Below are 26,770 nucleotides of genomic sequence, written 5' to 3' on the forward strand. Positions count from 1 at the left end.
GGACCCTGCCTCAGAGGCAAGTTCAGAAGGGCTGACAGCCCAGGCCTAAGGCAACTATTGAAAGTCACTAAAAATGAACACGGACATAAGCTGGTCTGGCCGGAGTGACTCAGGACTTTTGCTGGGACTTGCAGGCCCCAGGCTCTGGTTCTACAGAGGAAAGCATGGGTCCCAGGGAGCTGGTAGCAGCCTTCCTGGGGATGGTGGGAAACCCTGCTGAGAACAAAACCATCACGAGAGAAGAAAGGAGAAGCCAGTTCGGGTTGCAGATTCCCCTAAACTACCTTTGCCATATCATTGCAAGGGTGGGCACCCGTCCTGACACTGGTTCACACAGCTCTGCCAAGCCCTCCCGCCCTCCTGAGCTCTCTCCTTTCAGAGGCATTTCTGGTACTGGTGACCCCATGTGTGCTGTCTGTGTGCATCTACGTTGTCTGCCTCTCACATGCAAACACCTGTGGGCTTCTCACTCTCACCAGCTCTCCTTCTGTTTCCAAGGGTATTCTGAGCTTTTATTCATGATTCTATGTGTTTACAACAGTTAGAGTGTGATGAGTGACTTTAACATGTTAAAGTTTTATACTATCTGTAGAAGAGATTATATACTACACAAGTTATTCCTGTGATATAAAACTAGTTTTCAGTGTCTTTCCAACTGAGAAGAATCCAATTCTGCACACTTCTCCCAAGGTGGTTCATACCAAGCAAATTTTGTTTTGTTTTGTTTTTTAAGATTTATTTAGGGCTGGAGAGATGGCTCAGAGGTTAAGAGCACCGACTGGTTCTTCCAGAGGTCCTGAGTTCAATTCCCAGCAACCACATGGTGGCTCACAACCATCTGTAACGAGATCTGGTGCCCTCTTCTGTCCTGCAGTCATACATGCAGACAGAACACTGTATACATAATAAATAAATCTTTAAAAAAAAAAAAAAAGATTTATTTATTACGTATTCAGTGTTCTGCTTGCATGTATTCCTACAGGCCGGAAGAGGGCACCAGATCTCATTACAGATGGTTGTGAACCACCATGTGGTTGCTGGGAATTGAATTCAGGACCTCTGGAGGAGCAGTCGGTGCTCTTAACCTCTGAGCCATCCCTCCACCCTCTCATTTATTATGTTCTTCTACATCTGCCTGGTTTTTCTCCTTTATTCCCGCCAGTTCTGGGTGAAACAGCTCTAGTTCTGGGTTTTCTGGGACAGCAGCTCCTAAGTGATGCTTAAAGATCCAGGGTACAAGTGGACCCTCTGGTTCCTCGTATGAGACTCCAACACCTTCATCAGCATGGCCAGCACCCCGACTTCTCCCAGTACCTCCAGAACTGCTCGAGTTGGTGGCTTTGTCATGGGCCACAGGGACAGCCCACGTGGCATAGCTGGAGACACTGGCCTGCGGACTTTCAAGCTGCACCGCTCGTGTATCAGCTCATTTCTTCAGCCATCACAAGCAGACTCAGGTCTGAACTCAGGCTTCGCTGAAATGGAACTATTCCCTGAAGATTACTGAACTCTGAAACAAACTTTGGAAGCTGAGGCGTCTCGGAGCTCCATCAAGGCCACTCTTCTAGCCACAGACACCATTTAGCCTGTGCTTTGCTACCCTGTTGGAGTCACACTCTCATGTCATCTGAAAGAGCATGCTGGCCTACGGTGCCTTCATTCCACAACTGATAACAAAGGAAAGGCCGTTGGAAACCAAGTCTTTTGTATTCTCACCAATCCTTGAGCAACTTGCAAGGGGGCCAGCATCATCATTAGATAAAGATCTCAAATTCTGAGCCCTTGTGTCACCAGCTAAAGTCACCAAACAACCAGCGGAGACAGGATTCTATCCTGGACCTTGAGGCTTCGTGTTTCCTGGATCACCTTGTTCCTCTCTCCTTCAGCCCACTGAGGCTCACTCTCCCAGCCTGCCGACCCGCCGCTTTCTCACACAGTACCTGCACATCTGTCTTCAAGTGCATGCACGTGTGTTTCCAGCAGAACCTCCATTTCAACTCTCACTTCATCCCAGACAGACTCACACCCATAGCCCTCTACACACATTTTGGCCTCTTACCTAGAATGTCTTCGTAGACGTTCTCTTCCGATAAAGTGCGCGTGAGCCCCAGCTTGGTCTGTGCGTACCAGTCCACCCTGCTGTTCTCAGAGGAAGACTGCAGCAAGTCTTCAAACTCATAGGACTTTCTGGGGTGTGCACCATGGAAGGAAACAATAAAGAGAACTGGAATCAATTCAGGCTGGTTCTGAACACAGCAGAGGTCAGAGTGCAAAGGGGCCAGGCCACAGCTTTCAGGCCAGGGCTGCAGAGCCGTAAGACCAGGCAAATGCCTGAGTTGCAGCAGAAACTCAACCACACAGGATGAGCCTCTTCCGCCTCCACTGAGGGCTCCTGCAGGCAGACGAGGGACCAAGTCTCAGAGCTCTAGCAGATGGGGTCTGGTCTGGGACATAGGTGTTAGCTGCTTTCTCTGGAATGGTAATTAACATGCCACGCTGCACTGACTCTGACCTCTCCAGGCCAGGTCGTTATTGCCCAGACTAGTACTATGAGGAGAGATGATGGGGTGGGGGTGTGGTTTGCAGCACAGAGTCCTAACAACTCAAGACGTTTGTACACTTCAGGGCATAGTCCAGTGGCTAGCTCTCTTCTTTACAGTGCATGCACACAACAACTAATCTGGACGATCTTGGGGTTCCTTGGGATGGGATTAACCATCATCCAAATGGCTACTGCTAGATATCCTGGACTTCAAGACACACCTTAACTCTGTTGTGATTTTTTCCCCATATTTATGGGAGCAAGATGCTAACATATGAGGCATGCTTTGCATTTGAGTCCTGACACATACAAGGTTTTGACAGTCTAAACCGTGGTCTTTAGAAAGACCACGTTGTAAGAATATGAACTTTCTTTTAAACTGATTAGGAGGCAGGCTTGGTGGTACATGTCTGCAATGCCGGCACTTGGGAGGCTAAGTCAGAAGGATATGACATCAAGTTCTAGGTCAGCCCGGTCTACATAATGAGATTCCCCCCTTAAAAATCAAAGCTAGAAGGAGCTGGGTATTGTGGTGCATGTCTTTAATCCTAGCATTCCAGAGACAGGGGCAGGCAGATCTATGTGAGTTCTAGGCCATAGTGAATTCCAGGCTAGCCAGCCAGAGCTACATAGTGAGACTTTGTCTCAAAAAAAAAATCAGAAGTACAATGCAATACAAAAAAAAAAAAAAAAAAAGCTGCACATGGTGATTAATGTTTATAATCCCAGCACTCTGGAGGCTGAGGCAGGAGAATTTTCAATGGTCCTAGGCCCACTTAGGCTACTGTGAGTTTCAGACCAGTCTGGGCTGTAGATTCTGCCTCAAAACAAACAAACAACAACAAAAAAAAAACCCCACAATAAAATAACAGCAAACAAACCAAAGTGAGACCCACGAGAAGGCTCAGCAGGAAAAGGTGTTCACCACCAAGCCTGAGGAACCAAGTCCAATCTGCTGGACCCACACTGTGGCAGAAGAGAACCAACTCCTGCAAGATGTCCTCCACTCATTAGCGTGGTACCCGAGCATCCCTCATCACACACACCCACAGATAAACAAATGTAACAGAAAACCAGAACAAACAACATCAGAACAAGCAGTCGCACGGCAAACCCTCGACAGCCTGGTGCACGCTAGGCAAGAGCCCTGTCACGTCAGCCTCAGCCCCTGGCTTTTTGGTTTTCAAGTCAGGGTTTCTGTGTGCAGCCCTGCTGGCTGACCCGGAACTCACTCTGTAGACCAGGCTGGCCTCGAACTCACAGAGATCCTCCCGCCTCTGCCTCCCGAGTGCTGGGGTTAAAGGTGTGCGCCCCCACACTCAGCTCAGTCCCTAGCTTTGTGAAAGAGGGCCTCTCACTATGTTGCCCGGGGCTGGCCTCTGCTGCAAAGCTTAACTTGTAAAATAAGTTATCACAGGGTTTCCTAATGGCAATTCCATCTCTGTGTCAAAGTACTGGTTTTCAAGGGACCAATGTGTGAAATCTAAAAGGCAACACTGTAAATCAACACAAAGCAAGATCCACAGAGGTGCAAGGAGGAGCCACCAATTCCAGATTCCAGAACTAATAGGAAAGCAGAATTGTAATATTACAGGGTCTGGTTTTCACTGGCATGTGTCAGCATCACACGTGAGCACACTGGCTTGCAGGGACTTCTGTCCTCTTGTTCTAAGGTTCTGGTGAAGTGAGGAAAACATACTTGCCAAATCCTGACCTGACCTCGGGCTAAAACTGAGGTCAGGCTGACCCTCAGACGTGTACAGTACTTGGAGGGACTTTTGCTAACCTGCACTGTTCTGCTTCTGTAAGCCCAAGGCCTCTGCTCCCCTATCAAACAGTAACCATAGTGACACAACTTGTCCTAGCCTTATTAAAAGCTCAGATCCTCAGCCAGTCATGGTGGCACACACCTTTAATCCCAGCAGAGGCAGAGGCAGGCAGATCTCTGTGAGTTCGAGGCCAGCCTGGTCTGCAAAGCGAGTTCCAGGGCAGCTAGGGCTGTTACACAGAGAAACCATGTCTAAAAAAAAAAAAATCCATATCACATCATGCTTGCTAACGGTCATCACAGCTACATCCCTGCACACTCAGACTCAGCTCAGGGATGCCTCTTCGGACTTGTAGTAGGGTCTGTGTGGTCCAATAAAAAACTTTAAATTCACACAGAGCTCATCCTGGTCTCCTTCTCTTAGGTGAGAACAGCCAGGCTACAGTGCAGGTGGGAGATCACACACCCTGAAGAAAAACCTGCTCACATGAATGACTGATCCACTGTGCTAAGTCTCTATGGACAACTTTGAACTTGAGAAAAGTTTTAGCCTTTATGTATTAACTTGGAGAAAAAGGGTATTTCCAAAGGTAAATGAATGACAAGCACAACCAAACAGGTCTCTAGCTAAACAACGCCCAGCACCCATGCTCCACACCACCCACGGGTGTGCTACATAACTTCTGTGGGTCATACTGCGCTCCGAACTAGTGAAGAAAGGCAACAAGTCCCTGCCTTAAGGATGCTCACAGCTAGGGAGAACACGACCTCCTCTTTGCCTCCCAGGCCCTCCAATAATCACATTACAGCTGGTTTTAGAGATGTGACTCTGATCTCACTGTTATGATGAACTCCCTCATAACTCAGGCTTGGTCCAATTCACTATGTAGTCGAGGATGGCCTCCCAGACTTCGGATTCTCTTGCCTCCTAAGTGCTGGGATTACTGGTGCATACATCAGGCCCCCCAACCCCCAATGAATTTCATCTTCTTCTCTTTTTTTCTTTTCTAGTCCCTTTCTTTTCTAGCCCTCCCTCCATGGGAGTCTAATCCCAGTACTCAGGAGGCTGAGGCAAGGGATCTGGAGTTTGAGGCCAGCCTGGAGTATTTCATGAAATTGCTTCAAAAAACATTTAAAAATTATGACCAATGTCCAAATACTGTGTGTGTGTGTGTGTGTGGGGGGGGTGTTTACTAATGGCTTTTTCCATATTCTTGTAAATAAAACGCTAATTTAAGACCGTGGGCAAGAACCTCAAAATTAACATGTCTCAAAAGAAGTTCCTCTTTCGGAGCTGCCCTCTGGAAGGCCAACCAGATGTTCGTGCCTGGAGCTGCGAGGCATACTGCAGAGACCGCTCTCTAAGCCCACCTACACCTAACCAACTAACGGCATTCTACCCCTCCAGCCTCCTTGGAAATGACCACTTCTTCCGAGCCCCCACTGAAATTACATCACAATGTGACCACAACACCCACTCAGTCGCCAAGGGGAACCCTAACAGATGCAAATCTGATGACTGCTCCCTTCAAAGCTGTCTCCAGAGCTCTAGAATTGGCTCCATTAGACCCCAGGCCTCCTCGTCCATCCTTGGGGACCCCATCCCACTCTGGCCAGACCTCTTTCCTTTGGTTCCTCCAGCACAGAGAGCTCAGGGTCTGTATCTGCTCTTCAATGACTGTCCGCCCACCACCTCCTCCCACGCTGAGCATCTAAACATCTTTTCCTCTCAAGGCTGCCCTGTTCCCTTGGCAGACCGCATTCACCTGCCGACCATTCCCCCAGCGCCTTCTGCTTCCTGAGAGCACTGAGCACAGCTCTGGAGTTACCAGTCTAGCCTCACAGAAGCAGCTGTCCTCCTGCTAGCCTAGAGGCTCTAGGAGGGCCTCTATCACTCTTGCTCATTAATAAATTCCCACATCGAATACTAAATATAGTCACAGTAAATATTTGTTGGCTGAATAAGTAAATGAGTGTTTGATTGATTAGCTAATTAATTGATTGAATAACTTTGATTTTTTTTTTTTGAAGCAGTCTCACTCTGTAATGGAGGCTGATCTGTACTCAGCAATCCTCTTGAGGCAGGGACTACAGGCGTGCGCCACCACGCCTGGCTAGGAATGAAAACACGAGAAGCTATTTTTTTTTTTTTTTTTTTTTTTTTTTTTTTTGGTTTTTCGAGACAGGGTTTCTCTGTGTAGCTTTGCGCCTTTCCTGGGACTCACTTGGTAGCCCAGGCTGGCCTCGAACTCACAGAGATCCGCCTGGCTCTGCCTCCCGAGTGCTGGGATTAAAGGCGTGCGCCACCACCGCCCGGCACGAGAAGCTATTTTTAGCCAGATATGGTGGCTCACATCTTTAATCCCAGTACTCTGGAGGCAGAGGCAAGCAGATCTTTGTGAATTTGAAGTCAGCCTAGTCCACATAGCAACCAGGGCTGCACAGTGTGACTGTCTCAAAAAACCAAAAATCAAAACAAACAAAACCCCAGACATGTAAATGTAAACACTTATGGAACAGAGTGGAGAACCCAGAAATAAACACACACAGGTACAGTCACTGAATCTTGACCAATGTGTCAAATGCATAAACTGGAAAAGACAGCCTCTTCAACAAACAGTGCAAGGAAAAATTAATATTTGTATCTCTTACCTGCAGAAAAATCCATCTGATTAAAGATCTTAATATAAGACCTGAAACTCTAAAATTGCTAGAGGCAAAAGCCTGAAGAATAGTGTCCAAGACCCAGCGATTCTCACCTTCCAATGAAAAATAAGAAATAATAAAGTACTCAGAGTACAGAACAGCAACCAAGACCTCTTTGTTTTCCAACATAGCTGCTGGTGACGCAAACGTCTCTGTTAAACCACGTTTCTCAAAGCAATCTTGCTCTGAACCTCAAACTAATTCATTCATTCCTCTGACTTTTTTTTTTTTTTTGAGACAGGGTCTCATTATGGAGCCCTGACTGTCCTGGAATACACTATGGAGACTAGACTGATTTCGAACTCACAGAGATTTACCTGCTTCTACCTCCCAAGTGCTGAGATTATAGGTGTGTGTTATCAAGCCCAGCTTGACCTTCTTTTTAAAAGATTTATTTGGGGGCTCATGTTGCTCTTGCAAAGGACCTGGGTTTGGTTCCCAGCACCCACATGGTGGTTTACATCTGTAATTCCAGTTCCAGGGAATCCAGTGCCCTCTTTCTGATCTCCATGGGCATTAAGCGCATACATGGTTCACACATACATGCAGGCCAAACACTCACACATTGTTTTTAAAGATTTACTTTTATTATCTTGATGTGTACGCAGGTGCCTGCAGAGGCCATGAGAGTTAGCGAATCTCCTGGAGCTGTTGTTACAGGTGGTCGTGAGCCCCTGATACAGGTGCTGGGGATTGAACCTGGGTCCTCCGGAAGAGCAGTCAGTGCTCTTAACCACTGGGCCATCTCTGCAGCCCCTAATTCATGTTTTATACACGGCCACTCAGAGATACCTCAGAGGCTGGCACCCATGTCGACATAGACATGACGGCAAGGCTACAGAGGTAACTTTAACTGACGGATGGCTGAGCGCTCAGGGTCCCATCCAGGCAGACTGCTGGGGAACTGCCAGCCCAAGAGAGGTGGTGATGGAACCCATGACAGCACGCATCCCTTGGCAGGGGTGAGTTGTGTGAGGGCTCCTCAGTTCCCAAGGCCAAGGAGGAAGCCCCAGGTAGAGGACAGATCTGTCTGATGCCAAAACCATCAGTGACAGTTAAAATCATGGTGGGTGGAGCTATTTGGTTTCTACAAAGGTTTCAAAACCATTGCATGACCAAATGCAGCTTAAATGTGAAAATCTAAATTCAAGTTAAAATATTTGGAGCATACATCTATGTGAATTTGAGGTACTTATATCAAAAAAAAATACCACTTTTGTTTCATGGCAGCCTCAAGGCATTCATGCCAGGCTTATTAAATGTATGCCATAAACATCCATAGCCAAGCTCACGTGACTGTAGGATGCTTATCTTTGGAACTTCCTGACACGTGAGGGTTTAGGCTGAGGGCCTAAGTCTTTGCAGTTAATTTCCTGGAGTTTCAGAGAAATGAAGAAAAGGAAGGAGGCAGGGAAGGGAAGGGAGGAGGAAAAGAAGGACAGAGAGAAGAGAAAAACAGACATTGTCCTCAACCCAAGAATCAGCATCCCCTGGTGTGGCTCGGCTGGGGCAGGCTGAGTGGCCAATGAGAATACAGTGACTTCAGTCTGTAAAGCCCCCAGACTGGCTGTGTCATCCCAAACCCTCACGGCCTCGGGATCCTTCATCATTTCTTCTCCAGCTTTGGCTTGGCTCTCCTGACTCAGAAAAGACAGGACGTCTGCCAAATGTAGGGGTAAGCCATTTTTCTTTCTCTAGGAGATAGGACCACAACAAAGAGCATACTATGCTTTCAGATGTAGAAAGTGAACATCTTGCCCTAATCACCTCCACTGCAGTATTTTAAACAAAATGAGAAACCTAAAGTCAAAATTGTTAAAGTGCAGCTGATGTGATCATATTTGAACTAGCCAAGATGTATTTCATTTTTGGACTGAAACAAAGTCAGTTTAGTTGCTTATAAAGAAAATGCTAGAAGGCTGAAAACAGCAGATTGTAGTAAGGAGGAAAGAGATAATGAGAATAATGATTCACCAGGCTGTCTGTCTGTCCAACCATGACATAGACGAAAGATTTGTTTCCACAACCAAGCTGCCCCGGGGAGGGCCAAGGAAGTGGTATCATTTGGAGAAGCCACCAGACTGTAATTAATGTAGCCAGGCTCTGGCACTGAATCGGCAAGGACTTCGAACTGGATACAGAGGCTGAGGGTATGTGACTCAGTGGTAGAACATGAGTTTAACCTGCAGAAGGCCCTGGGCTCAATTCCCAGCATCAAAGCCAGCTCTTCCTTTAACACAAAACATAACAATTAGCTGGGGAGGCGGCTCAGCAGTTCAGAGCAGTTGCTCTTGTAGAGGACCCAAGTTCTATTCCCAGGGACCCTCATCAGGTATCTCCAGCTCCAAAGGATACAACACCCTCTTCTGGCCTCCACAGGCACATAATTGCACGCACACACACAATATTAATTTAACAAAACAAACAAACATACAAACCAATAACAACAAAAAACCAGACTGGAAAGATGGCTCAGGTTAAGAGCATTGGCTGGTCTTTCCATAAGATCTGAGTTCAATTACCAGCACTGACATGGTAGGTTACAACTGTATCTATCTCCAGTTCTAGGGGATCTGAAACCCTCTCTGGATTCTGTGGGTATTGGGCATGCATGTGGTGCACAGACATACATATGGGAAAAACACCCATGTACATAATTTTTTAGAAATGTATTTTCATATGCATGGGTGTTTTGCCGGCACTTATATATGTGTGAGGGTGTAGGATCCCCTGGAACTGGAGTTATAGACAGTTGTGAGCTGCCATGTGGGTGCTAGGAATTGAACCCGGGTCCTTTGGAAGAACAGCCGGTGCTCTTAACTGCTGAGCCATCTCTCCAGCCCATACATAAATTTTTTAAATTAAATTTTAACAAACAAATAAACAACAACAACAGAACAAAGTGGCTCATAGGAACCCAACACTTGGAAGGCAGAGGCAGGTGAATCTCTGAGTTTGAAATCAGTCTGGTCTACAGAGCGAGTTCCAGGACAGCCAGGTAGGCTAGATTGTGGGGGTTCCTACAAGCAGAGAAATGACCCGATCCAAGTGAGGTAAGAAGGAAACTCGGTTCAGCATGACTTAACCGGTGCTGATTCAAACGTCTAGAGTCTGTCAGCAGGCAGTTTATTTTAGATATATTTAAGTACAGTACAATTTTGGAAAAAAAAAAAGTTTCCTGGTAGCAGATATCTCAATCCCATGTACACAATAAAGTTTAAATTGTGACTACATCAAAACTCTTTTGCAAAGTACATGTGACTTCTACTTTGAAGGTGGGTTCTATCTATGGCTTAAGGCTCAGGATCTGGTGTGGTCTCTGACCCACGTAGCATAGAGGTCACCAGGCTGTGCAGTGCATGAGACATCTCCCCTAGGGATTCACCTATTGACTGAGAAAGACAAAATAAAGGTGTAGGGAGGGAGAGTCTGGGGTAAACACTCGGGGGGGTTTCGGTAAGGCTGGTGTCTGGGGGAGACCAGCTCCGACCTACTCCCACCTTTTGAAGGGTTCTTAGGTGGAGGAGAGAGGAATTAAGAAAAGATAGATAGAAAGAGAGACCTAGATGACAAGAAGACAGAAACACAGGACAGCTTTGGGAAGGCCTGGGTCAACACCCACCAGCCCAGAACTCTATTCAAAAGGGCTTTTTATAACAATCCCACAGGTTGAGGCAAAAGACCTCCCCCTTGCTAGATACAGCCAAGTGTAGACTCTTCCAAATACCTGGTATCCAGGCACATAGTGCAATCATCCTCTTTTTTTGGGTGGTAGGTGGTTTCAAGACAGGGTTTCTCTGTGTAATTTTGGTGCCTGTCCTGGATCTCGCTCTGTAGACCAGGCTGGCCTCGAACTCACAGAGATCCACCTGGCTCTGCCTCCCTCGAGTGCTGGGATTAAAGGCACACACCACCACCGCCTGGCCCAATCATCCTCTTATGCAGTCCTGCTGCATAAAGCAAGCTCAGATCTCACTAGGAAACCTCTGTGGGCTCCCACAGCCTGGCCCTACAGATAGCAGAGGTCATCTGGTTAATTTTTTTTTTTTTTTTTTTTTTGGTTTTTCGAGACAGGGTTTCTCTGTGTAGCTTTGCGCCTCTCCTGGAACTCACTTGGTAGCCCAGGCTGGCCTCGAACTCACAGAGATCCGCCTGGCTCTGCCTCCCGAGTGCTGGGATTAAAGGCGTGCGCCACCACCGCCCGGCTAATTTTTTTTTTAACAGCATCCACTTCCAGCCTTGTGGGTGGAAAACACATACACATTTCCTCCATTGAGGAGATGACCATGAACGATTAACATTCCTGGTGCTTCCAGTGCGCTACATAATGAAACCCTGCCTAAAAACATGGCTCCCAGGTAATGGTGCTTGCTGCCACGTCTAACAACCTGGGTTTGATCCTCAGAACCTGTATGGTGAAGGAAGGAAGCAACTCCTCCAAGTTGTCCTCTGATGTCCACATGTGTACCTTGCCACATGCACAAGTGTGCAGACAGTGTCACAATGTAAATAAAAGCGAACGAACCACCCAAGTGTAGATTTACCTCAATTACGGAACACTGGCACAAAAATCTTCAACTATTAGCAAACTGAATTCACTCACACACTAAGATAGGAGCCAACTGGGACTTCATTCCCCACGTGTAAATCCTTCTGTGGTGATGAGAATGAGAATGTCCCTCATAGGCTCGTGCATCTGAACACTTGGTCCCCAGCTGGTCGTGCTGTTGGGGGGATTAGAAGGTGTGGCCTTGCTGGAGGAAGTATGTCACTGGGGGTGGGCTTGGAGAGTTTACAGTCTCTCCCTACTCCCAGTCTGCTCTCTCTGCTTATGCCTGCATTTGAAAATGTGAGCCTGGTCCGGTGGTGATGGTGGCTCACGCCTTTAATCCCAGCACTTGGGAGGCAGAGGCAGGCGGATCTCTGTGAGTTCGAGGCCAACCTGGTCTACAAAGTGAGTTCCGGGACAGCTAGAGATACATAGTGAGATCATGTCTGGTGAAAACAAAATACAAAAACCAAACAAACAAAAATTACAACAAAAAGCTAGAAAGATTGCTCTTGCAGAGAACCTGAGTTCACTTAGCAACCAACCATGCGGGATGGCTCACAACTGACTGAAAACTCCAGCTCCAGGGCATTCAATGTCACTCACCTGCATGGACACCTGCACTCACATGCACATACCTACACAGATATACGTAATTAAAAATAGTTTTAAAAATGCAATAAAAATATTAAGTTACTTGGGAAGAAACAAATATACATAATCCTAATTTAAAGCATTATTTTGGTTATGTGAAATATGATAGTAATAAAGAGAATATTTAGAAAAAATACAAGAATTTTACATATAAATAATTATATATGTCCAAGCACTGTAATGTATGCTTTTAATCCTAGGACTTGGGGGAGGCAGAAGCAGGTGGATTTCTGTGAGTTTGGAGCCAGCCTGATCTATATAGTGAGCTCCAGAATAGCCCAGACTACACAGAGAGAACCTGTCTAAAAAAATATTCACACACACACACACACACACACACACACACACACTTTAGAATATGCAAACTGTTTCCTCTTGGGAGAGAACAGAAAAAATGAAGTTATCTGAACCAAAAGCACCCTAGCTGACGAATAACACTGAGTGGGTGCAGGACACAATTAATTTCTGGAAACCGCTTCCAGTTACTGAGCAGGAATGTTCTGGAAGGTGGGCAGTGGATCCAAGATGATATAATCAGATTCAAGATCAAGTTTTTTTTTTTTTTGGGTTTTGGTTTTTTGAGACAGGGTTTCTCTGTGCAGCTTTGCGCCTTTTCCTGGATCTTGCTCTGTAGACCAGGCTGGCCTCGAACTCACAGAGATCCGCCTGCCTCTGCCTCCCGAGTGCTGGGATTAAAGGCGTGCGCCACCACCGCCCGGCCAAGATCAAGTTTTAAAAGTAGGACTGAAGAGCTTGCTGCTAGGTTAGTCAGGGGCATGTGAAAAAGAAAAATCGAGTGACTAGCTCTTGGGTTAAGTAACTAAAGGGTGACGTCATTTGACAAGACATCGGCTACTGTGAAATGGTCAGTGGTGGCCTGGAGTGACAACCACATGGAGATCCAGCAGGGCATGACTGCACTCAGCTGAGACTGAGATCTCAGTTGGGGAGTCATATACTTGGCAAGTGGCATGCACAGGATGAGATGAGACCATCAAGGACAAGTGTCGGGAGAGGACAAAAGCCCTTGGTCCGAGCCTGGCTGGGGCAGGGACAGGTCAGGATAGTAGGTACTGTCCTAATAGCAGAAGGAGAGAAGGAAGGACCTGAGAGCGTCCAGGAGGACGCCTCACCTGGAGGTGTCAGAAGCCAAATGAAGGCAATGTTTCAAGACAGGATGATCCAACAGTTGTCCTCCACACCAAGAGACGTCATCTAAGAAAATGACAGAACATTGGCCTTTGGACTTAATGAGAGAGGCTGCTGGTGGCCTTGGGCAACAGTAGATTGAAGATGAGTGGAAAAAGCCCATGTGGAAGATGCCAAGCCAAGTGAGGAGGCAAATAAGGGAATGAAATAAGTCAGACATGGTGGCTCACATCTGCAATCTCAGCACTTGGGAGGCTAAGGCAGGATTACCACAAATTCAAGGCCAGCCTGAGCTACAGAGTGAGTTCTATGACAGCTTGATCTAGAGAGCTGGAAGTCTTTGAGCTCACAACACAAGCACTAGGAAAACCAGCAATGTTAAGCACGAAGGCTTGTCTCTTCAACAGAAGGGATGTGTGCCGGTAGCCAATAGACATGTCAGAGCAACAACAAATGGTAATTGATATTCAAGGTGTCAACCCACCAGGTGAATAATTCTCTGATGGGGAACCTCGTTAGGCATGGCTGCAGGGCCACAGACTCGGGAATATCATTTGCTTCTGTCTGTAATTTTCACATGTGCTATTGCAATTTTCCCCTAAACAGTGGAGCTGGTCTCCATAGGCTGCAATAGATATGAATACCTGTTTTCCACCCAGAGGGCTGGGAGCTGATGCTCTTAATAATCAGGTGACCTTTGCTAGCTGTAGGGCCACACCTCACCCAACCCCCCACCCCAGAATGTTACCCCAGACTCCCCCTCCCTAGACCTTTATCTTTGTTTCTCAGTCAATAGAACCCATCCTTAGGGGAGATATGACCTCTACACTACGTGAGTCAGAGACCACACCAGATCCTGAGCCTTAAACCATAGATAGAACCCATCTTCAAGGTAGAAGTCACATGCAAAAGAAGTTACTTTGCAAAAGAGTTTTGATGTAGTCACACTTTATTGTGTACATGGGATTGAGATAACTGTTACCAGGAAACTTCTTTCCAAAATTGTACTGTACTTAAATATGCTTAAAATAAACTGCCTGGTGTTGGACTCTAGAAGCTTGAATCAGCACCAGCTAAGTTGTGCTGGACCGAGCTTCCTTCTTGCCTCTGAGATCCATTTCTCTGACCGCAGAGCTTGCAGGGACCTCTGCAAAGACCTTGTCTCAACAACAAAAACCAGCTAGGTGTGGTGGCACACGCCTTTAATCCCAGCATTCGGGAGGCGGAGGCATCTGTGAGTTCGAGGCCAGCCTGGGCTACAAACAGAATTCCAGGACTACATACAAGGACACTGTGGGGGAGGGGGGGAGAGACCCCCTGTAGTGCCCACACTCTGGAAGCACAGACATGAGATCCCTGGGCCAAGCTGGGTCAATGACAGACAAAGATTCTGCCTCAGTAAGCGGAGAACAAAATCAAAGACACCGGACATCAGCTCTGGCCTCCACACCCATCCCACAGACAGACAGACACACACACATACACTCTGAAAGGGGGAAAAAAAGGTAAACTGGGAAACGCCTAGCTTCACAAACTTCTTCACCTAACCTTTGGTATCACACCTGAAAGGTAATCTGGTTGTTCTGAGACAGGATCTCACTAAGTTGCCCAAGCTAGCCTGGAACTTGCTACGTTGTACAAGCTGGCTTTGAACTTATGACCCTCCTGCCTCAAACTCCCAAGAGCTGGTATTATAGGCCTGTGCCACTGTGCCTGCCTCCAGAGGAAGATATTTAGAGGCAAACATTCTTTTGTGAGAGAACAAAAGGTCACCACATTTCCAGGTGGATCAACAAGCTGCCCTACACCATGGACACCTGACCGACTCTGAGAGCCCTCAGGCACACGGGACACATCCTTAGGCTGACAAGAGGCAGGTGCAAAGGGACACAGGCACCAGGTGGTGGGCACCTACCTGTGCTCAGCACTGGGTCTTTGCCTCCCCGTCCAGGGTCTTCTACTCACGGAGGTGGGGGGGAGGGGAGGAGGGCAGCGGTGGGGGAGGGGGCAGCAGAGCGGGCAGGGGTGGCAGGATTCTCTTCTCTTTCCTAAAGCTGGGGCTCCCTGGACGCCCATCCTTGTCCCCTTCTCCGGCATGTTTGAACGTTCTGCGGGGCTTGGGAAGGGGGTTGATGAAAGGCTTTGGGGGGTACTGCCTGGAGCCCCTGTATACACTCTCCTGGCCTTTCCACTCCTCTGAAACGTCAGGGCCTGGCTCCCTGCTCTCCAAGTGGTGGGCCCTCCACTTGGAACCCCCACCTCCGTGGCTCTCAGGAGTGGGTCGGTCCTCCTCTGTTTTGTCAGGCAGACAGTGCGGGGAATAACAAGTCCCTGGCAACTGGGGGTCCAAGCCAGCGGAGCCATCCTTCAAGGCCTTCTCCAGTCTCTTGACCTGTTTCAGCACGGAGAGATGGTCCCTCTGGAAGCGTAAGTCACTGGGTTTCAGCTCGAGCCCTCGGTGCTGGCTGGGCTCTGGCTGTCCATCGTTCTGCCTCAGGCCTGGCCACCGTTCGGTGTCCTGACACTCGTTTCTTGCTGTCCTTCTGCCGTCATTTCCCAAGCTCTCTGCTTCAAGCCTCATTCCGTTCCTGGTTCTGGTGACCTCGCTGCCTCTCCTCTCTACCCCGCAAGGTGGCGAGGAGACCTCTTGGCTGTCTGTTTGCCTGGCAGGCTCGGGCGCAGGTGGCTCCTTCTTGCCTTCCCACTTGGATATCTTGTCCTTTATGCTGAGGGGCTGGGGCTGGGCGTGGGCTCGGGTGGATGATCCGGGATTCTGGACACTACCAAGCTGTTTCTTCGAAGGCCGGCTGGCCTCTTTAGCACCAAGGTCTGCAGCCGGGCCACTGATGATCATGTTGGAGCCGAGCATGTCCACTCCTGCCTCCAGCATGAGGTTGCGGGGGCTCCTTGGGGGACTCCTTCCCAGGGGCAGCGGCTGCCTTCTAGAAGCTTCCCCAGCCTTTGGCCCTTCTGTCTTGACCCTGTGCCAGAGAGACAAATACAAGGTGAGGGGTCCTTACATTACTGTCCTTGGCCAGTCTCGGACAGACGCCAGAACCAGATACAAGTATTATATACTAATTGCCAACCACAACATTGAAGCTATTGTTTTCCTTTTTTAAGACTTATTGTATCGTTTTTAATTTTTATGTGTATGGGTGTTTGCCTGCATGTATGTATGTTAACCATGTGTGCCTGGTGCCCATGGATGTCAGAAGAGGGCATCGGATTCCCTGGACCTGGAGTTATAGATTGTGAGCCACCATGTGGGTGCTGGGGACTGATCCCAGGTCCTCTAACTGCTGAGCCATCTCTCCAGCCTCTGAAGCTATTTTGCTTTTTAAAGGTTTATTTTATTTTTATTTATTTATTTTATTTTTTTTTTTTTTTTTTTTTTTTTTGGTTTTTCGAGACAGGGTTTCTCTGTGTAGCTTTGCGCCTTTCCTGGAACTCACTTGGTAGTCCAGGCTGGCCTCGAACTCACAGAGATCCGCCTGGCTCTGCCTCCCGAGTGCTGGGATTAAAGTTATTTTATTTTTATATGTATGTGTTTTCTGAGACAGAGTCTCTCACTGGCCTGAAACACTGACTAGGCTAGACTGGCTGGAGAGAGCCCTTGGGATCCACCTGTCCCTTTATCCCCACAGCTGGGACGTAACCTGCCACATGTAGCTCTTTACACGGGTTCTCAGGATCTCATGCTCACACAGCAGGTACTTTACTGACCCTGCTATCTCCCACTCTGTAGACCAGGCTGGCCTCGAGCTCAGAGATCCACTTGGGAGTGCTCTGAGTAAAGGCGTGTGCCACCACTGCCCAGCTTGGGCTTAAGAACTGCCTGGAGTTGAGGTGTGAAGCCACGACTTGGGGACACTCTCTGGAGCACAAACCCCACTGAAATGGCTCTCTGTGAGAGGGGCTGTTTTGTCAAGAGCTGCTTCCCCAGCTCCAGAACAATCCTGGCAGAACAGGAGTCAGTAAGTGTCTGCTGCCTGAGTGAATGTGTGAATCAATATGGAGATGTAGACTTTAGACGTGACCTAGAAACGCACTGTCCAATCCAGTCTCCACCAGGCATGGGGTTATGTGAACTTAAATCCAATGAAATGAAAGCATCATCCCTCAGCTGCCCCAGCTGCCAGCTAAGCACTCACAAATCCCATGTGCCAAATGGCTCCTCAGTGGATAGAAGAGGTTTTCTACAATTGCAGATGACTCTGTCTAGAACCTACAACAAGTGGAACTGCACACCTCTAAATGTGATTTGAGAAGGTTAGCACCATAAAGATGCCAAAACCTCTTGAGGAAGAGAACATCCGAAGCACACTTAATGAGAACGAGAATACGGTGTTTCGAAATACAAACCAGTCTCGCACAGCAGAGGTCACGATTGGGCACGGTAATTAGATGGGTGGGCCCAGGAAACAGGCACGAAGCTAGGGCACGTTCTTCTGAATTTATATAAATCTGACTGTGTAGTGAGTGAGAAACTCCAGCTGAGGCTCACAGTGAGCGATGAATAATTAGCAGCTGCATCCATCCCGTTACTATAACTTTCCATTTCTAAGACTACAAGTTGTTTATATAAAGACCTCTCCCTTAGTTACATCATCGGCACACAAATTATGCTGCTGTTCTTGGTTGCACAGTATAAATGTTAAGCTTGTGAGACCGCAAACACACTTTCCACGGCTGTCAAAGCAGAATTTCTTTTTGAAAACAACAATTAGGATTCAGTATTTATTTTATTTTTACTTTATGCACAAATGTTTGCCTGCATATATGTATGTGTACCACACGTATGCCTGGTGTCCATGGAGGCCAGAAGAGGGCGCTGCACCCCTTGGAACTGGAGTTACAGATGCTTGTGAGTGTCCGTGTGGGTGGTAGGAGCTGAACCTTGGTCTTCTGTAAAAGACTTAAGAGCTCTTAACCTCTGAGCCACCTCTCCATCCCTGAAAAAAAACTGTTTTAATTCTTCTCAAGACAGTAACATGGATTTAAATTTTAGGCAGAAACACACAGTCCATTGTTATTTTCCTGAGAACCGAAAGGGCACAACTTATAGTTTCTATTCTCATGGCAAGATGGAAGTAGAGGACAGATGTGAGAAACATGGCCGTCTAGCATAGTGTATACTGCTGGCAACCGATGACAGCACAAATCGCTGTCACATAGCTACTAGACAACATTGGCCAGCAGATAAATGCTGGGCTTGAGTCAGAGAGGCTTAGGTTTGAGTCCTCACTACATTTTTTTTTTCTCATTGCAGAGATTGAACCCAGAGATTTGAGCATGCTGTGTGGGCTCTACCACTGATCTATATCCGTAACCCTCTATTTTTTTTTTTCTTCTTCTAAAAGTAGGAATACTATCTCCCTTCTTTAGATCGGAGCTTTCTGAGTACAGAAGCCAAATTGGTCTTGTTTATTGTTCCTGGTGTACGGTAGGCTGTCAATACATAATGCATTTAATAAATTAATAGATTAACACATGTATTATGCCCAAGGTACTCAACTGATGGCAACTGTGATCATCACAGTATTCACTTAAGATCCCGAACACCTGGGATGACCGACCAGTACCCGAGGAAGGAAGACTGGCTTGTTGGGAGAACATGCCGTATTTACTGAAGTCAAGCAAGAGGGAGAAAGAATGGTGACACATTTGAACTGACGCCACAACAGACAGAGCGTCTTCTCCACAGGACTCTGGGACCCACGGGTATCTGGAGTTCCTGCTTCGAGGATTCCAGCATCTGGGCTGCAGAGCGGTGACGAGCTTACTCACAACAGAACATGAGCAGCATCAAGGAAAAGGCTCCATGCTAGCGGAAGATGGGAAGGCTGACTATGTGGACAGCTATGGTGCACAGCTTCAGAGGTGAGTGAAAAACCTGTGGTTCTGTTAGGTAGAAAAATGTGCCCTAGCCTGGAAGGCACAGAGGAGATTCACAATGCTCACTTGGCAATATACAGACCCTCTCAACCACTTTTGTCCCAAGCCTCAAATGAAGGCAGTTCAAGGACATGCTCGGGAAAGTGACACCCCTTAGTTGAGGAAGGGAGAGAGAAACTATTAAATTCCTACATTCTTAGGGAGAAAGGAAGGAGACTCAGAAGTTTGCTACATTCTTAGGGAGAAAGGAAGGAGACTCAGAAGTTTGCTACATTCTTAGGGAGAAAGGAAGGAGACTCAGAAGTTTGCTCATCCCCCACATTCAGGGTGCATGCAAAGGGAGGCTCTTACTTGTCGGCCAATCTGTAGCTCAGAGTTCCAGTCTGGCTGTAGCTGCCTGTGGTCTGCCTGCACACTGTCACCATGTCAGCATCGAGAGAGGCTCCAGGTGGCCTAGAGAACAGGGACACATACTCAGCGAGTCACACAGGCCACTTCCTTCAGAAGGAAGCAGGTATACAACCCTCACTCCACACTGTTTATAGCTAGGAGACCCCACCCAGAATTGGAGGTAGCAAGAAGACACCATTCAGAAACCCTGTCCCAGGGGGATGATGTCATATGATCTCCTCAGGCTTCCAAGATTTCTACCCTTTCTTTGAGGCTAATAAACCTGCCAGGCAACAGTGTGGGCATTCAATGTCCTGGCTCAGAACTTCCCCAACGCAATCAAAGGGTTGTGTTCCAAGACATGCTTCTAGATAGTAGGTATCAGGAGGGAAAGGCCAGAGACATAAATAAATAAATAAATAAATGTGGTGGTTTGAATGAGAATGACCCCCAGAGGCTCATATGTTTGCATGTTTAGTTCCCAGTGGGTGGACTGCTTGGAATGATTAGGAGGTGTGGCTTTGTTGGAGGAGTGTGCTGCTGGGGGTGGGCTTTAAGGTTTCCAAAGCCCAAGCCAGGCTCAGTCTCTCTCTCTCTCTCTCTCCTCTCTCTCTCTCTCTCCTCTCCTCTCTCTCTCTCTCTCTCTCTCTTCTCTCTCTCTCTCTCTCTTCTCTCTCTCTCTTCTCTCTCTCTCTTCTCTCTCTCTCTCTCTCTCTCTCTTCTCTCTCTCTCTTCTCTCTCTCCTCTCTCTCTCTCTCTCTCTCTCTCTCTCTCTCTCTCTCTCTCTCTCTCTCTCTCTCTCTCTCCAGGGAATCCCGGATGTAAAGTTCTCAGCTATTGCTCTGGCAACATACACACCACCACACTCCCTGCCACGATCGATCATGGACTAAGTCTCTGAAACTGTAAGCAAGCCCCCAGTCAAATGCTTTCCTTTATAAGAGTTGGTCACAGCCGGGGGGAGGGGGTGGGGAGGTGGTGGCGGCGGCGGCACACGCCTTTAATCCCAGCACTTGGGAAACAGAGGCAGGTGCATCTCTCTAAGTTCCAGGCCAGCCTGGTCTGCAGAGTGAGTTCCAGGCCAGCCAGGGCTACACAGAGAAACCCCATGTGACAGCAATAGAACAGCAACTAAGACAAATAAACAAACAAACAAACTAACTAAAACATAAAATACATTAAACACAGTACCCACAGACCACACATCATAAAGAGGAAGACCTGCCTGGTCAGGGGAGGCGGCTCAGGGGGTGAAGGTGCTTGCTACCACACCGGATGAACCCGCGCGGCAGAAGAACCCACTCCCAACAAGTTGCCCTTTGACCTCTACGTGAGCATGCGCACATACAAATAAACAGATGTATAAGAAAACTCTTTCTAGGAGGAAGAAGGCATGGAGGGGCCCATGAGCTGAAAATGCCCGGAGCAGATGTAGCCCCCAAGCTTGCTATGTTTGGGGAGGGCTGGAGCATTGGCTGCCCAGGAGCCTAGCTGTTACTTTACAGCAACCCAGCACTGTACATTGTGGAATAAACCTGTGGTGGAACTGAGCCCAGTTCTCCAGTGAAGCCAGGCGCTGGGGCCCACCCATCCCACGGTGGAGGGGAGCCCTGAAAGGCCTTTAGGGACAGGAAGGAACTCATTGTCCCTCTCACAACACTCACACAGCTGAAGCTTTTGGAGCCTCTCCATGTGGCTGGGCCCACAGACACTGCCTTTCTGTCCTCTTCTGGCAGATAGCCACATGGGATGTGGGGGCGGGGAGAGCAGACAATCTCCACCCATCATCCCGCTCTCTACAGCCTGCCAATCTCCACCCATCATCCCGCTCTCTACAGCCTGCACTCCGGCTCTGCAGACCAAACCCCCCACCACGCAACCTTCTTCCATGTGAGCCAGGCAGCTAGCTCTCCATCTTCTTTTTCTTTTAGGCTCATGCCAAGCTGTGTGCAGGATGCTCCAGGGGACGCCAAGCTGAGAGAGGCTCTGTCTCCTTCCTAGAACAGCACACTAGGACAGTGCCTGGGCTGCATGCAGCCCCTGCAGCACTCTCCACTCAGAGGGGTGCTCTCCCCATCGCCTGAGGAAGCAGAGCCACTACCATCCTTCCAGGAGATGCTCCCAAGTAGCTTTAGCCTCAAACACACAACACTAAGTGTGAACTCACTTCCCATCAGGTAACAACAACTTCTAGCTCCAGGGGACCAGGAGATGGCATATTCTCGTGCCATATTACAAGGGTAAGTTTGAATGGGGAGCAGAGGCTGGAAGCGAAGAGGTACAGAAACACCCACATTCAGCAACGGCCATCAGGATGCCTGAATTCAGAGGTATGGAATATGCTGCTCTCATCTGGGTTCTTTGTTTTTGTTTTTGCCCCTGATGATTAAAATAGGCTGGCTAGATGTCTCAGTGGGTAAACGTACTTGCTGCCAAGCCTGACAATCTGAGTTCGTTCACCAGAACCCACATGGTAAGAGAAAATTAACTCACACAGTCTGTCCTCTGACCTCTACAGTCATGCTGTGGTACATGTGTGCCTGACACCCACACACACGTTATTTTAAAAAATATATTAGCTGGGCAGTGGTGGCACATGCCTTTAATTGCAGCACTCGCGAGGCAGAGGCAGGTGGATCTCAGTGATTTCGAGGCCAGCCTGGTCTACAAAGCGAGTTCCAGGATAGCCAGGACTGTTACACAGAGAAACTCTGTCTCGAAAAACAAAAACAACAACAACAAAAAATTAAATCCAGGCTGGAGAGATGGCTATTGGTTAAGAGCACTTCTTATTCCTCTAGGAAGTGAGTGCAGTTCCAAACAGCCACATCAGGGGGCTCACAACCCCCTGTAACTTCAGCTCCCTGGGGCCTGGCATACCTCTGGCCTCCACTGTCACCGGCACACAGTGGCATATACTCACACATACACATAAATAAAAACAATCAATCTCCTCCTCCACCCCCCCCCACCCCCCACCCCCCACCCCCCCCGAGCTTTCCTGCCACTTTACAGATCTGGGACAGTCTATTTCTCAAATTGTGGTGTACTGGGAATCTCTTCCAGTGAACCTAGGGACATCTCTGATGCAGCAAAATCAACTGTCTGTGGGCTGTTTTGCAATCTAATATGATAAATAATAGTATTTAGATGATTTTCACACAATTGAGGACTCATTTCTCCCTGGGCAATTTGGCCTTGTGATTCAGACTGCTGACCAAGAAGAGGTCTAATGAAAGAATATTAATACCACATTTCCTCACCCAACTGTTTCCTATAAAAGCAGAACTTCCTATTAACCAGATGGTCTTAATTATTACTATTTTTGTTTTTTTGAAACAGGGTGTGTGTGTGTGTGAGAGAGAGAGAGAGAGAGAGAGAGAGAGAGAGAGAGAGAGAGAGAGAGAGAGGGGCTAACTTAGAATTTATGGCAACTCTGAGAGAGAGAGAGAGAGAGAGAGGGGCTAACTTAGAATTTATGACAACTCTGCTTCAGACTGGGATAACGGGAGTGTACCACCATCTCCAGTTATTAAAACTTTTAATAGTCCTAAAATGGTCTCTGAAAATTTAGACACCTGAGAGTTCATATAATTTTTTAAAGATTGTATTTACTTTTATATGGCTGGGTGTTTTGCCTGCATGTATGTCTGTGTCCTGTGCATGCTTGGAGCCTGCAGAGGTAAGAAGAAGGGGGTGGACGGAGCCTCTAGAATGAGAGGTACACTGCCTGTGTGATGACCACATGGTGCTGGGGACCACACTGTGTCCTCTGCGCGGGCGAGTGCTCTGAGCTGCCCAGCCACCTCTCAAACCCACTGCTGCATTTTGAAAGCATTCTTTTTTTCAGTTCCTTTAAGCAAACCTACTAAATACTACAGTCCAGTTAAAACGCCCCATACACCCTTTTTCTCTTTGTAAGGGGCCTGGACTACACACACACACACACACACACACACACACACACACACACACACAAAAGGCAAGTCATTAATTATAAAACAATCGCCTCTTTGGCAAAGGCTCAAGAATTAAAGCAGTATTTTACCTCAAAGAGGAAGGAGGAGCTTACAGCCTGTCCCTCCAGGGGAGGGGAGCCTTCAGGGCCAGGCCCTGTCCTTGTAGTTCACCCCAGCCTGACTTTCTGCCTTGCTTTCCTCTCCAGCGACCAGGGAGGCATATCTGCTTGGGCATTCATTATTCATTTATGACTAAATAAGATGCCTCTGAATCTCATCCCCGAGCATATTCTTTCTTTTCTTTTTTTTTTTTTTTTTTTTGGTTTTTTGAGACAGGGTTTCTCTGTGTAGTTTTGGTGCCTGTCCTGGATCTCGTTCTGTAGACCAGGCTGGCCTCGAACTCATGGAGATCCACCTGGCTCTGCTTCCTGAGTGCTGGGATTAAAGGGGTGCGCCACCACCGCCTGGCACATATTCTTTTTTTAAAAGATTTATTTTAGCTGGGCGACGGTGGTGCACGCCTTTAATCCCAGCACCCGGGAGGCAGAGGCAGATGATCACTGAGTTCGAGGCCAGCCTGGGCTACAGAGTGACTTCCAGGAAAGGCTCCAAAGCTACACAGAGAAACCCTGTCTCAAAAAACAACAACTACAACAAAAATATTCATTTTATTTTTACTTATGTGCATGTGTGTGTGGGTATGGGCATGTGAGTGCCAATGTCCACAGAGGCTGGAGGCATCCGATTCCCAGAAGTTGGAATTACAGGTGGCTGTGAGAGGTCTCAGCTGGAGCTGGAGAGATGGCTCAGCAGAAGAGCCCTGGCTGCTCTTCCAGAGGACCCAGGTTCGTGATTCCCAGCACCCATGAGATGGCTGACAACCATCGGTACCTCCAATTCCATGGATGGACCACCTTGTTGGCCTCCGTGGATGCCGGGCACGAAGGTGTTGCACAGAAATACATGCAGGTAAAACACTCAAACTCATAAGGTAAAATAATTAAAAATATAATTAATAGAGTATGTTTAAGTGGGAATAAAGGAATCCGAGTAGGAGAGCAGGTGTATTTCCTGCTCTTAAGTTGGTATATTATTTCTGCGCACACTATCTATAGAACTTGATTTTTTAAATGGTCATACTTGGGCTGGATGGATGGCTCAGGAGTTAGTGCTAGACCTTTGCAGAGTACATTTATTATTTAATAGTATTTTCAAGAACAATCCAGTATTTTCACATACGGAAGAAGATGGAGGAATCGGAACCCCAGGACTCGCCTGGCTGTATACTGTCTCACAGTGACCTGGGGTACCACATGACAGCCTCTCTGCATAAGAAGTTCCTAATACAACCGGGGCTCAGGGATAGTTGGGGATAAAGAGCTGCACCTGTCTGTACTAAATGGACATGTTTTTAAAAATTAAATGTATGTATTGTGTGTGTGCAGCACAGCACTTATGTGGAGGTCAGAGGACAACTTTTGGGAACTGGTCTTCTCCTTCCACCATGAGGGTCCGGGAGGTCGAATTCAAGTCATCTCAGCAACCCCTGTTTTGTTTCTGAGACAGGAAAAGTTTTTCTCAAACTTCTATCCTCCTGCCTCTGCCTCCCTGGTGCAAGGATTGTCCACTGATCTTGGACTGTAACCTCTCAATAAGGTTTATTTTGAGGCAAAACAAGCCTTTTCTCTTTAAACACTTAATTCTCTCAGGCATTTGCTGTAGTAATGGAGGGTCGCAGATGCCCACGCTGGCTTCAATATCAAGGCTCATTTCAGGTTAGGAGTATAACCCGAGCTACATCAAGACTGCCCGTGGCTATGAATATTCAGTTACTGACAACATTTTCTTTTAGCCACCTGACTGGTATCTTCCTAGCTGATACCTGTTGGTCTGACATATGATGAAGCCCCTGGGAGCTGTGGCTAGCCCAGTCTGAGAACGCAAACTGGACCACATTTGGTGCTGATGAGGCCACAAGCAAGTCAAGATGTTGCCTTCTCTCTCCTAAACGCAGGGAGGGTTTTCTCACATCTGCAGAGGTATTAGGGATATGGAAAGGCATTTTTCTCTTGACGACATTTGGAGATCATGCTTCATTCTCCTCTTCCATTGGCAATGTGGAAACGCTTCCAGATTGCCTTCCGGCTCACCATTCACGGGGTGGGGGGTGGGGGGGGGGTGTTAGAGAGTAGATGTGTACTTCCACGGGCTCCCTGCACAGGGACACTGAGTCACAGTGTTTATGGTATCAGTCCCCCTCGAGGTCTCTAACTACGAGTGTTGGCTCTGATGAAGTCAGTGTGTGTCATAATCATTAAGTAGGAGCTACAGAGCTGGATGCTGGTGGCACACCTGCTAATTCCAGAATTTGTGAGGTGGAGGCAGGAGAATCAGGAAGTCAAGGATTTTCTCAGCTATCTAACGGCTTTGACACTAACCTGGGCTACGTAATATCCCATATAAACAGTAAAATTAAAAAGTATGAACTATGCAATATACTAAAATGTGACTCCATAGTCTTAACTCAGATTTCTCTGTGTGCGCTGGGTTTGAAGCCAGGGACTGACGTACACTGATGGTGTGCTTCACAGTGAGCTCACCCCCAACTTCCATCTTGTTTGTTTTCAAACTAAAAGCGGTCCAGGGCTGGAGAGATGGCTCAGTGTCTTAAGAGCACTGGCTGCTCTTCCAGAGGATCTGGATTTGATTCCCAGCACACACACAGAGGCTCACAGCTGTCTGTAACTTCAGTCCTAGAAGCTCCAATGCCCTCTTCTGGCCTCCGAGAGAACCAGGCACACATGTGGTGTACAGACATACACCCATGCACACAATCATGTTTCATTCTCCTCTCTAATTAGCAATGGAAACATCAGCAATGTCACCAGACAAAACACCCATGCACATGAAATAAAATGCACATCGAATTTTTAAATGAAAAATATACTTACTCCTGTTTCTTTTGTATACCACAGGTTACCAAACTGGTAAAAATCAGGTTCTAACTTAGTTTAAATTGCCCAGCAGTCCCGCCACTTAACTGTGGTCAGGTGTAGTAAATTAATTTAAATGTTAAATGAAACTGATAGGTGAAAAAGATTTGCAATTTTTTGTTTGTTTGTTTTTCCCAAGACAGGGTCTCACTATGTAACTCT

General features: G+C 47.5%; 1 protein-coding gene across 1 annotated transcript in view; it reads right to left on the reverse strand.

Moving 5' to 3' along the window:
• Positions 1 to 26,770, reverse strand: part of Dennd2a (DENN domain containing 2A) — a 91,076-nt gene that overhangs the window by 40,191 nt on the left and 24,115 nt on the right. Inside the window, 4 exon segments of the mRNA XM_052719046.1 lie at positions 2,060 to 2,187; positions 15,284 to 15,345; positions 15,347 to 16,349; positions 19,618 to 19,719. Of these exon segments, the coding sequence (XP_052575006.1) occupies positions 2,060 to 2,187; positions 15,284 to 15,345; positions 15,347 to 16,349; positions 19,618 to 19,691 (1,267 nt within the window). The 5' untranslated portion in view covers positions 19,692 to 19,719.

Source organism: Peromyscus californicus, unplaced genomic scaffold (assembly GCF_007827085.1).
Source record: "Peromyscus californicus insignis strain IS unplaced genomic scaffold, ASM782708v3 Scaffold_6__1_contigs__length_162567912, whole genome shotgun sequence".
Lineage (NCBI taxonomy): Eukaryota > Metazoa > Chordata > Mammalia > Rodentia > Cricetidae > Peromyscus > Peromyscus californicus.